Source organism: Pholcus phalangioides, unplaced genomic scaffold (genome assembly GCF_987345545.1).
Source record: "Pholcus phalangioides strain wild (caught in Gottingen) unplaced genomic scaffold, Ppha-v1.0 ptg000008l_1, whole genome shotgun sequence".
NCBI classification, from domain to species: domain Eukaryota; kingdom Metazoa; phylum Arthropoda; class Arachnida; order Araneae; family Pholcidae; genus Pholcus; species Pholcus phalangioides.
In genome coordinates this window covers 30,525,169-30,537,925 of record NW_028301601.1, presented here as the reverse complement: position 1 = coordinate 30,537,925, position 12,757 = coordinate 30,525,169, and the positions used below count along the sequence as shown (strand labels likewise).

The window sequence follows — 12,757 nt, the reverse complement described above, 5'->3', positions numbered from 1 at the left end:
AAACTTACTTTTTCACCATTTTTGAAATTTCATTTACCATCCCTGAATTTACTTCTTTCATCAAATCTAAATTATATTTTCACCAATTCCGAAATTATATTTACATCAATTCTGAGATTACATTTACACAAATTCTGAAATTACATTTACACCAATTACTTGTTTTACTGTTTCTGAAATTACTTCTTTCACTATTTCAGAAATTACTTCTTTCACTATTTCAGAAATTACTTCTTTCACTATTTCAGAAATTACTTCTTTCACTATTTCAGAAATTACTTCTTTCAAAAATTTCAAAATTACTTCTGTCAAAGTTTTCAAAATTGCTTTACTCACTAATTCAGAAGTTACTTATTCACCATTTTTGGAAATACTTTTTCCCTCTTTTTTTTTTTTTTTAATTAATCCATTTACCAATTTTAAAAATACTTTATTCTCTAATTCTAGAATTACTTTTTCACAATTTTTGAAATTGCTTCTTTCACCAATGATAAAATTGCATTTCACCAATTCTAAAATTACTTTTTCACCATTTTTGAAATTTCATTTACCATCCCTGGATTTACTTCTTTTATGAATTCTAAATTATATTTTCACCAATTCCGAAATTACATTTACACCATTTCTGAAATTACATTTACACCAATTCTGAAATTACATTTACATCAATTCTGAAATTACACTTACACCAATTCTGAAATTACATTTACATCAATTCTGAAATTACATTTACATCAATTCTGAAATTACATTTACACTAACTCTGAAATTACTTGTTTCACTATTTCAAAATTACTTCTTTCAAAGTTTTCAAAATTGCTTTTCTCACTAATTCTGCAGTTACTTCACCATTTTTGGAATTACTTTTTCTCTCTTTTTTTTCAATATTTGTTCACCAATTTTAAAAAAAATACTTCATTCTTTAATTCTAGAATTACTTTTTCACAATTTTTGAAAAATTTGGAACTCTCTTCACATTGCTGCTTCCTTATCTTGGCAGAAACAAAGTCAAGGAAACAAAATTCAGAAGAAAAACAATGTGTCGTGAATTGGAAACGATAAAAGAAAATACAAATGAAAATCAAATAGAATGGAATTTAAGTTGACGTTTTAAAAAAGTGAATAAAAATTAAAAATCACGAATCGTTGCGTATTTGGAAGTTGAACTTTAAAATTAAAATTTTATAAAAAAAAAAATATTTGTTTCAAATGCAATATTTGCTGAGATATACGAATTCAAAATGTGTCGAATTTGTCGCTGTGGTGGTCGAGTGGTCATGATGACGGACTCGCATCGCGGGGATCCGGGTTCGAACCCCACAGTGGTGGTCGGCTGAAGTTGGTTTTCTGTGGTTCCCAACTTCAAGGGGCAAATGCGAGCCGATCTCCCCGTTAAAAAGTCTCGCCACAGAGAGCAACCGTCCTACAACGATAAATCATTCAATCATAACACTTCACTCATAGTTAGAAAAACTGGTGGCAGATGGCAGCACTACACATAACAAGCATTACAGAGAAACAAAAAAAAGCTTCACGTCAGGTTTCACTACACGTACACGCACATTCCCACATGTACCGATTCGTTGGGGGTTCCGCGGGGGGGGGGGTTGTATGTGTGGTGTAGCAGTAGTAGGTAGGGCCTCCAAAAAATATGGCTCGGGGATCCATGATGTTCTTAAGTCAGCCACCTCGTTGGGCAATTTGCCTGTTGTGGCGTTGTATTTGTATAAAATCAGAAAAAAGGGAAAAGGGCAGCATAAACGAAGGAAAGGTCCATTGTCCGTAAAGTTTTTTTTTCTGTTGTTTCCTAAATTTTCTCTATTTTGAATTCAAATATCTCAGCGAATATAGCGTTTGGAAGAAAATTTTTTTTGTTAGCCTCAGGAGAGGCAGGCTAACATCTTTGTAATAAGAAGTTAGATGACGGGGGGACAGTATAAACATTTAAGTTTTGTAGTTTTTTATTAATATTTGTTTTTTCGTTTCAATGGCATTTAAGATTTATGGCATTAAAGCGACATCTGAAACATTTTTTCCCAATTCAAAGGTGTGTTTAACACAGGAAACAGCCTTGGCAACGATAATAGTCGACACTCTTTATATCAGACTATCTTTCGGGTTTTTTCCGCTAATTCAGAAAAATTATCATCTATTTGCTAATTCATCTATTCTGAAATCACTTCATTCATCATTTCTTTAATTACTTATTCGAATAAAAGTGGTAAACACTGTAAATGCTGGTTCAAACACCGTTAGTTAGTGTCAAATAAGCAATGCTTTCTAATGTTGACAACATGAAAAGTGCCTAGTAGTGCACTAGGGGGTTCATCATGTAAAGAGGTCGCAAATGAGAACATCCCTACGGGCTGCAGTTTTTTGCGATTTCCCAACATTGAACGGTCCCTTTTGGCACATGCAGTGTTTACCACCTTCAATTCCGAAAAAATTTTCAAACTCGATTCATTGCTGCTTCTTTATCACGGCAGAAACAAAGTCACGGAAATAAAATTTAGAAAAAAATATCATGGATTTTGGAAACGGGAGAAAAAAGGAAATTAAATAGATTTAAATTCAAATTGACATAAAAAAAGGAAATCAAATGAAAATTGAAATTCACGAATCGTTGCATTTTTTTTTGGGACTTGACTTAAGAGTTGAAAAATAACAATAATAATCTGTTGTTGAGTCGGAACAGGTAGAAGTTTCAAGCAAAATTTTTGACTTTCTAATTTTTTTTTCTCGATTTAAAATGAGTTTTATTGATTTCGAAATTGATATCAGTGAAGTATTTTATTTCTGTATTGGTCTCATAAACTATTTATGCATTGCGTGTTATATATCAGATTATCTTCCATGTTTTTCGACGCAGATCTGCTCAAGGATCGGAAAAATCTGCAGATACGTGCTCTGAAGGATGTACATGTACGGGACGAGACGAAGAGAAATTTAGAGAAAATATACCAGGTACGTGTTGAATATAGAAATTTATTTCCAGCTTGAAGCCCGATCACGTCCAGTTGCTGTACTAGCTCGCGACCACCGCGGAGATTGTCATGACGGTCCCGAGAATATAGATATTTTCACTGACGAGCTTGAATCTATCACCGATAGATGGCACCTTCGTTTTCAACCCAACTCATTAATGGCAGTGAATTGCAATATAGCGATATGGCCAGAGTCTGTGTTTGGTGAAGCAGTTGTGATACTAAAATGACTTCACGGATGAATATTTCTGCACACATTCGTCTAATTTGTATCTTCCGCACATATTCGTTTATTAGGAGCCATTTAAGTAATACGTAAGCAGATTTTCAGCCACTTTTGACTCCCTCCTTCTCCCTTGTCAGCAAAAGTCAGCCAAACACCGACCCCCTCTCCCCCCCCCCCGCCCTGTCAGCAAAATTTCGTCAGCAGCTTAGAATATTCCATATCTTCAAAAAGGGGTGGTTGATTACGTAAGCAACCTTCAAACCCCCCCCCCCGCCGTCATCAAAAGTCAGCAAATCCGAATAAATCTGAAACTCCGTCCCCCCTCGATGCTGACGTATTACTTGAATGACCCCTTATAGCAGAAGAGTTACGTGTGCGTGAGAGGCTCTAACTTACGTATGCTGCGCATCGTGTTTAGAAAGTGCTGCGATCTGCCTTTCACACTAGAAGTTAAAGAGGCGAATGCTTGAATCATTGCAGCTGTAACTATAGAAAATAAACATAGCCTCATACCTAAAAAGCAGCAGATTAAATGTTATTCGGTATTAAATCGTAGTTTTATTATGAAAAAAACACTACAATGAAACGGGAATCGAATGATGACTTTGTTTATGTTTTTTTATTTCCCGTTACGTTAAAAAACAAAAAACATTCTTGTTTTCCTTCAATTTATGATAATTATGGGCTGGTGAAGTCATCGCTGCTGCTAAAGTTTTTCAATCAAAATTCCTGGGGCGGCTCATTAAAAAATTCCAAGTTATTAATTTAATCCCCAAAATTGATTTGATACCAACTTGATAGTCGAAACTTTCAAGGTGGAAAAAATAGTGTATTTTTCTACTGTGTGTTTACTACTAAAACTATATACTTACTACTAAAGTATTTACTACTAGCAGTGCCGTAACTAGCCATTACTATGCCCTGTGCAAGAATTTGCATTTAGCCCCATTCTTGGGCCCCCTTCCAAGTGGATGCACCTTTCGCACCTGCTTAGTTATGGCACTGACTACTAGTGGATTTACTAGTAAAATGTTTTCGACTATGTGCAAAAAGAAAGGCCGTGGAATAGCGTGTTCTTCAGTGCATCGAATGTAAGATCATAAATACCCTTTCGGATATGTTGCACATTCCGTAAAGGGAAATGGAAACAAAACTGCTCAGCACTGTGGACGGAGGCTTTGTTTTTTCGTTTCCCGTCACAGTGGAGGCGCTGTGTATATATATTTTAGTCTAAATACATTGTGTATTTAGACCATTCTCAAATCTCTTCCACTTCAACATGCCAGTTTCTTTTTCTTCTTTCTTGTCCACAAGTCTTTTCCACCCTTCTTTCGAAATCCCAGGCTGCGGTCTCCGGCCCTTATGTGCCACTGGGCGGAAATGCAATTTTTCTCCCTAATCATTGGGTTCAGCTATACGTTTTAGTCAAATGTCTTGTCCGTTGCATCGAGTTGACGGCTGTCTTCATGGGGAGAACGACGCGAGTGATTCGAAACTTGCGAGCACGGGGCAAGGAGAGCCACCACTATAAATCTTTGCTGACTTTTCGGACGCAACTCTGCCTCTTTTGAAGTAACGGAAGTAAGGTGCTTTGCATCAGTCCGGGTTTGTGAGCGGTTCTATCTATCTACCCCTTCGGATATATTTCCAAAAGCTTATACGGGATGTGCTCTCTTAAATACTGTTATTTCCTGCTCAACCCTTGGGATCATTACCACCCAGGATTCTTGCGCTAGGGGTCATGATCCAAATTTGATACGCGGGGGCTTCCGCATCGGGCTTATTTGCTTACAGTAGGGATTCTTGAGCTATGGATTCTGATACAAACTTGAATCACATTGACTTTCGAGAATTGTTACAAAAATTTCATTAAATGCCAGCGATTCTTGAGCTATGGGTGATGACCTAAACTTGATTCGTAGGGGTTTCCTAGATGACTCGTACAAATCCACTTACAGTCAGGGGTTCTTGAGTCATGGGTTCCGATTCAAACTTGACTCTCAGGGACTTCCAAGAAGGGTGTACGAATCCAGTTACAGACTAGAATTCTTGAGCTTCCTTTTCTTTCTTTCAAACCTGAGGTCTATCGCCATGGTCAATTTACTGCCTAGTAAGCTGTGCTGGAAAAGTAAGCGTGTGTACCTAACAGTCTGAGGGCGTATCTACTATTTGTAGGCCTGTTGCTCTCTGTGGCGAGACTTTTTTAACGGGAAGATCGGTTCGCATTCGCGCCTTGAAGTTGGGAAACGCAGAAAACCAACTTCAGCCGAGTACCACTGCGGCGACGGTGGGATTCACACCCGGGACCTCGCGATGCGAATCCGTCACTACGACCACTTGACCACCACAGTGGCTGAATTCTTGAGTATTGGTCACTATCAGAGCTCGATTCGCACGGGCTTCATAGAGCAGTCATACAAATCCACTTACAGCGAAGATGTCTTGAGCTATGGATCACGAACTAAACTTGAGATTCGCAGAGGCTTCTTAGATGAGGCGTACAAATCCACTTACAGTTTTGTTATAAATTCACTTATTACGACACTGGTTTCACTAGTTTCGAAAAATAAACCGTCTCACGAGTCGTGAAGCCGATCTTGTTCCTAATTCTGGGTCACGGCTGAAAAAACGTTAGAAACCCTTTAGTATATAATGGCTCCGATAAAAGAAAACCGTCAACTTCTACTTTTGAGTAAAGTTTCGAAGTTTCTCTTCTAAAAACATTCCAGAAAAATAACAGTTAAATAAATCGATAATGAAGAAAAAACGAATATTTCTTCGACAAAATTCAAAAAACAACATTTTTTTTATATTATTATTATTATTCTCCCGACCAATATTTAAATTTTTCCTTTCACTTTTCCACCGCCAGATTTCTCGCAATTTCTTCAAGAAATCCCCCAAAACACGTTCCGTTTACTATAAATAGAAAAAGGATAACAAAAAAGCATAGACACAGAATATTTTCACAAACCATTGTATACAGAACAGCTGATTCAATACAATGTACATATTACTTGGGCCTGTTGCAGTTATTCGAGTGCGGGGCCTCAAGAATATACCGCTATTCGAAACAGTCAAGATCGATCATGTTTATTTACATAAAGCAGGAGAAGGATTTAGTCGAAACCTTCAAGGTGGGAAAAAAAAATGGAGTGTATTTTTCCTTATTTATTTATAAAAAAAAATTTCTACTATGAGTAACAAAAATAAAGGGGCCATGGAATAGCGTCTTCTTCAAGCCATCGAACGTGAGATCATAAATACCCTCTGGGATATCTTTCCAAAAGCCTATACGGGATCCGCTTTCAAATACATTTTTTTTGCGTGCATCATTTTTTTTTTTGCATCTTCTCCACTCAACCCTTGGGATCATTACCAATCCTTGCAAGATGCAAAAATATTTGAAGGCGAAGGGCACACACACACACAGCAACAACTCTCAGGTAGATTTTCCTTTCTCTTTTTCTCCTTGCATCGTCGATACCAGCTGATTGAATGGCTTCACGGAGTGGCTATGGAATAGCTCAATTTCTTTATTTTTTTCACCCCCATGGAAAAAACAGTCGGAGATGCTTTTTTTGAATAAAAGTGAATGTCAAGAGAAAAGTCACGCTGAAAGGCGGAAAAAATTAATGGCCATCATAACCATGTGATAGTTTTCCATTTTTCTCCGTGATATTTCATTTTTTTCTTTGCTGATGGAAATACTTTCTGTTTTCCAGAAAGATTTTTGAGAATGGTGACTGAACCATGGCACTGTCGATTTAATTCGAAATTTCCGTCGATTATTGGTTCGTGACAGTATAGCAAATACCAAGTACAGGATGGGCGAAAAGTCCGCAGAAACTTTAAAAATTCATAAAAGCTGGAAAAATAACCGAAATAAAACACGGTTTATACAGGGTTAGCATCGCAAGGCCACTAGGTCAAGAAAAGATACGCAAGTTAACGAACAGAATGCCTCCGAATCGTTTAGTACAGCAGTATGTGTTCCACATGATCAGTGTTTCTTAACCTTTTCTTGCCCGTGGCCCCCTTTGAACAATATTTTTTTTTTTCCTGTGGCTCCCCTGTCTTACCCAGAGTCTCCGACCCTCATCTAGAAGCAAGATCCTTTATACGTACTGAATTGATTTTTTTTTTCAGTGAACGAAAATTTTGCAAATAAGATTGGCCTCCAGACCACTGGAATTGAATTTATTGAGCTCCCTGCTAGTCCGAGTTCTATTCAGGGCCGTCTGAACATCATGGGCGCCTTAGGCAAAGTGATGCTATGGTAGTCCCATACTTAGCAGGAAATAAACAGCCTACATATTTCTTACTTATTTTCAAAATTTATTGTACTATACAAAATATCATAAGGTGGGGCCACTTATGGACTGTGGTGCCACTGGGCATGACCCTTCACAAGAGTGGGACTGACAGAGCTGCAGCCCGGAGCCTGATATGGTTTTCATCATTTTTTTGTTTTTCAAACTAAATTTAATATAGAGGAGTCTGTGAAAAATCTAGCCGGGGGCCTGCGAAAAACCCCATCCTAGGGAACTTGTTGTGAAATGCGGTGAGGCCCGGGTGGGTCCATGCCCTAAGATGGCCCTGGTTTTATGGGTGGTTTTGTTGGATTCTGTAAGTGTATAGTCTCTAATATAAAAGCTTTATTTCTTCACACCTTAATTTTTCTTCCCAGCTCTCTGCAGCCCACCAAACCACCTGTCATGTCCCTTTTCTCCATTTTCTTCCGTGGCCCTCTTGAAGTATCCCAGTACCACTAGGGGGCCATATGCCCCCCCCCCGGTTGAGGACCACTGCACAGGACCACCACCACCATACGGGATAACACATTGCAGGCGAGTCACAAATCCACAACACCCAGATTGCAGCAGGCCCACATACAAGGTTTACAACGGTGAACCAATTGTGGATTAGGAGCACACAAGTTCTTACAACCGTCGCATTTGCATATTTCCGCCGAAGTTCCTCGTACCAGCACCACCTATTAGCTGTTTTTTTTAGTTATTTTTTCGAGTCTTAAAAATTCCCGTGACCTAGCGATGACCCTGAAAACCATTTTTTATTTCTGTTTTATTCCGGTTTTTATTCATTTGTAAAATTTCCACGAACTTTTTGCCCATCCTCTATTTGGTCACAATAGGTTTGGTATTTTCACGGTACCATTCAACACATATGAGCTCCATTAGTTAAATGTTCTATCTGTCACTATAGCTTAGATGGTAGAGCACTCGCGTTCGAGTCCTGTAGGGGCGTAGATGAACATTTTTCCAAAATCAGTATCTCTACAAACTTAGCCAGTTTTTCTGTATATATGTTGTATTGTTACGAAGGCCGGTTGTAACAATTGAAATTAGGCATGAATAAAATAATTACATATAACTCAAGATTCATTTTCCTTCAGTTTATTCCGGTATCCATCTCAATGTTCAACAGATTAAAAATTACATGTTCATTTAATTACGCGAGGTGGCAAGTAGTGAAGAGGGAAGAGTCTGTAATTAACTTACCGCCGCCAGGCAGAGGGGTCCGCGCTCGCTGGTGTTTCTTGTCACTATGTCTCTGTGTTACGACTTCTTCCTGAAGGTCTCATTCCATCTCGCCAAACACCTTAATGTGCGCCAACCGGTACCCTCTTGTGCGCCAAAACAGCGTAGTGTTCCCATATTATCATTTGCAGTTACGGTTAAATTGAGCAGGGAAATTATCACAAATTATTTCCCTGTATCATTCCTCCCCTCCCCCCTGTAAAACTTGCCACCGAGGGATTTTCAACTAAATTTTTGGATTTACAAGATCGCTGTAATGTTTACATCATCATACGGAGTAGTGAAGTCCCCATGCCATATTTTACTGGCGAACCTTTGATCCAAGAGGCATACTTCCGTACTCGCTTCGGCAGTACATATACTAAAAATTGGAACGATACAGAGGCATACTTCCAATTAGTACGCAAATAACGTGTGGACCTCAGATACGTCATTGATATTGCAAGGAGTCGTATAGTTATTCAAATATAAAAACCAACTTTTTTGAGGACACTCTGTCCTCCAAAACTCAATAAGAAAGTTGTTGCCTTGTGTTGCCATGAGGCCAATAAAAAAAATCCACGTTTTCAAGTGGAATTGAGGTATTTAAGTTCAGAATTGGAGAAAAATTCGGAAGGAACAGCAGAAAACTAACGAACAACGCTCTTCTTTCCCTTCTTCACGATATTCTTTTTAAATTCCCCCCCCCCCCAGAGTTTTTCAGTTCAAATATCTCAGTGAATATTGCACCTACAAACGTGGAACTTCTTTTGTTGGCTTCGAAAGAGACAGGGCAACAACTTTCTTTTGAGGACGGTATCCGTATAAAAAGTTGTTTTTCGTGTTTTAATAACTATACATCCCCTTCCAACATGAAATACGTATCTGAATTCTACACGTTATTTTGTATACTTTTCCTCATCGAAAGTATGCCTATAGGATCAACGATTCGCCAGTAAAATGTATATATAGCCTATGGACTTTCCTCACTACCCTGTATATCAGCATCCTGAATACTAAAAGCAAGGTACAAAGTACGTCCATTTTGTCTGCATCAAAACATTCAACATAAAATTGAATATTTTACATTTGAATCGAACATCAAACAATGCAATAATAGTTTTTCCCGCCACAGTAAATATTCAGTTAAAAGGGAATAAAAAACTAAGGACACTACCAACAAATAAAACTCACCATGGAAAAAAAAAAGACCAAACACACTTGAAAGCCATCAATGTTTGACATGTGTTTTCATTGTAATCGCGACATAAAGTGAGCGTCATTTCTGTCCTAAAGGGGAAACGACAATTTATCTGCTCCGACAGTTCGAAAGACAAACACATATCCCACCCTTATACCTTATATTAAAAGTGTCATCTTGAGTACTTTCTTCGAGTATGTGTTCGCGTGTGTGTGTATATATATATATATATAAGGCTCTCTAACACTACCGATATGAAATTCCGTATTTATATATTTATCTTGTCTGGAAGCTTTAGAGATGAGATCTCTTATAATAGGCCAACATACCGTCGAAGGAAGAGATAAACGAAATACCATCTCTCCTATGAATTGATCCATTTGTTCAGGTGGAAAAAGCTACTAACATACATTCCATGAAACCAAGGCTTTCTTTCCTCCATGTTATGCGGATATTATTCACCGGAGGGAGAGAAATACATTCGTTCGTGTGGTTAAAAATACATATTCATTCAGTCGACCTATTCTGTTTTATTTGAGAATCATACGGCAATGACGGAATCTTTCGAACATTCTAAAAAGACTTATCGCGTCTGTGTGCAGAGTGGTCTTAAAATACTAACTCGAATAACTTCTGATTGAGAAGTTGGCACTATTAGTTTGTATATTTCCAACCATCTATGGTTCATTTGAAAAATATTCTACTCCTTATTTTTTGACGATACGATTGCTTTCGCGTGAAGAAACCACTCCGAGAGTTTTGAAACCTTTTGTATTTATAGCAGCTTCGCTGGGCTCCTAAAATCTGTAGATGCCTTGCCTGATCTCCTAGATCTGCAGATGCCTTGCCTGATCTCCTAGATCTGCAGATGCCTTGCCTGATCTCCTAGATCTGCAGATGCCTTGCCTGATCTCCTAGATCTGCAGATGCCTTGCCTGATCTCCTAGATCTGCAGATGCCTTGCCTGATCTCCTAGATCTGCAGATGCCTTGCCTGATCTCCTAAATCTATCCATGCCTTCTCTGAGCTTCTAATTCATGAGCATGCCTTCTCTGAGCTTCTAATTCATGAGCATGCCTTCTCTGAGCTTCTAATTTATGAGCATGCCTTCTCTGAGCTTCTAATTTATGAGCATGCCTTCTCTGAGCTTCTAATTTATGAGCATGCCTTCTCTGAGCTTCTAATTTATGAGCATGCCTTTCTTGATCTCCTAAAATATTTTTATTCTTTCCTTGAGCTTCTAAAATCTGTGCATAACTCCCCTGAAGGCCTAAAATTCGTGCAGACTCGTCTAAGCTCTTAAAATCTGTTCACACTTTACTTGAGCCCTTAAAGCCTGTGCATGACTCCTCTCGAGCTCTTAAATCTGTGCATGTCATCCCTAAACTCTTAAAATTTGTTCAATTCTTCTTTGAACTTCTAAAGATATGACTACTACATGACTCTCCCTTATCTCTTAAATCTCTGCACGTCTTCCCTAAGCAGCTCCTAGAGTCCATTCATACCTTCCTTGAGCCTCTAAACTTTGCTCAGGACTCTCCCTGAGCTCTTAATGCTGTGCACGACTTACCTGAGCTTTTAAAATCTGTGTAGTCTTCCCTAAACTCTTAAAAATGATTAAATTCTTCTTTGAGCCACTAAAAATATCTGTGCACGACTTCCCTGAGCCCCTAAAATCTCTGCATATTTCTGAACTCCTGAAGTCGGTTCATACCTTCCTTGAGCCCCTAAAATCTCTGCATGTTTCTGAACTCCTAAAGTCGGTTCATACCTTCCTTGAGCCCCTAAAGTCAGTTCATACCTTCCTTGAGCCCCTAAAGTCGGTTCATACCTTCCTTGAGCCCCTAAAGTCTATGCATGATACTCCTGAGCCCTTAAATCTTTGTACGACTATCCCTTAGCTCCTGAAATCTGTGCGTGTCCTCCCTGAACTCCTAAAATCTGTGAATCACTATACTGAGCCACTAAAATCTGTGAATCACTATACTGAGCCACTAAAATCTGTGTATGCTCTCCCTGAGCTCATAAAATCTACGCATGTCTTCCGGGAGCTTTTAAAATCTGTTTATACCTTTCCTGAGCTCTTAAAATCTATGCATGTGATATTAATAACTGATGTTCTCGATTTTTGCACTTTTGGTGTCTTGTTGAAGTCCTGAAGTTTCTCAAAACTGTTAACTAGTGAAAAAGTGTCAAATGTCAGAACTTCTAACACTAATATCTCGTAACCAATTTCAAATCATTGCATTCGCTTGAAATGAATTTTTTTTTCGGTATAAATAATAGGAAAAGAGTCTACTTTTATTGATTGAAAATCTTTTGATTTTTGGGGCTTCATAAAAATTTTACATTATTTTTTTAAAATTTATTTTTTTCCAAGCAATAACTATTTTAAAGGGGTTTGAACTATCAACTTTTCATATTCGAATTTAATTTTGTGTTAAAAAACTTATATTCCTTTCAGAAACTCAGTGGAACACTTTATACAGCAATGTTATGAAAAGTTACTACCTATAATTTAAAAAAATATATTCATGTAATTTTTAAAGTGAGCATTATTTATGGAATACGTATTAATTTTTTGTTTGCTTGTGTTATTTCCAACAGCAATCAAATTTTTTTATGGCTTTTTCATCTTTTCAAAATACATAATAAAGTCATTTGATCAAAGCTACTTCATAAATACACATGAAATAAGTTATCAGGGACGACGGCGAGATTCCTTCACTCAGCTCAGATTGTAATCTTAATCCCAATGATGGGCTTAAAACGCACTTTTCCCGGACTTTCTGTCTTCTTCACTGGA

General features: G+C 37.9%; 1 protein-coding gene across 1 annotated transcript in view; it reads left to right on the top strand.

The window, feature by feature from the left end:
* LOC149084183 (neural cell adhesion molecule 2-like) overlaps nucleotides 1-12,757 on the top strand; it is a 341,669-nt gene that overhangs the window by 308,895 nt on the left and 20,017 nt on the right. The window contains exon 11 of the mRNA XM_089234530.1: nucleotides 2,870-2,964. Coding sequence (XP_089090656.1) covers nucleotides 2,870-2,964 — 95 coding nt within the window. The remainder of the gene's footprint in view (nucleotides 1-2,869; nucleotides 2,965-12,757) is intronic.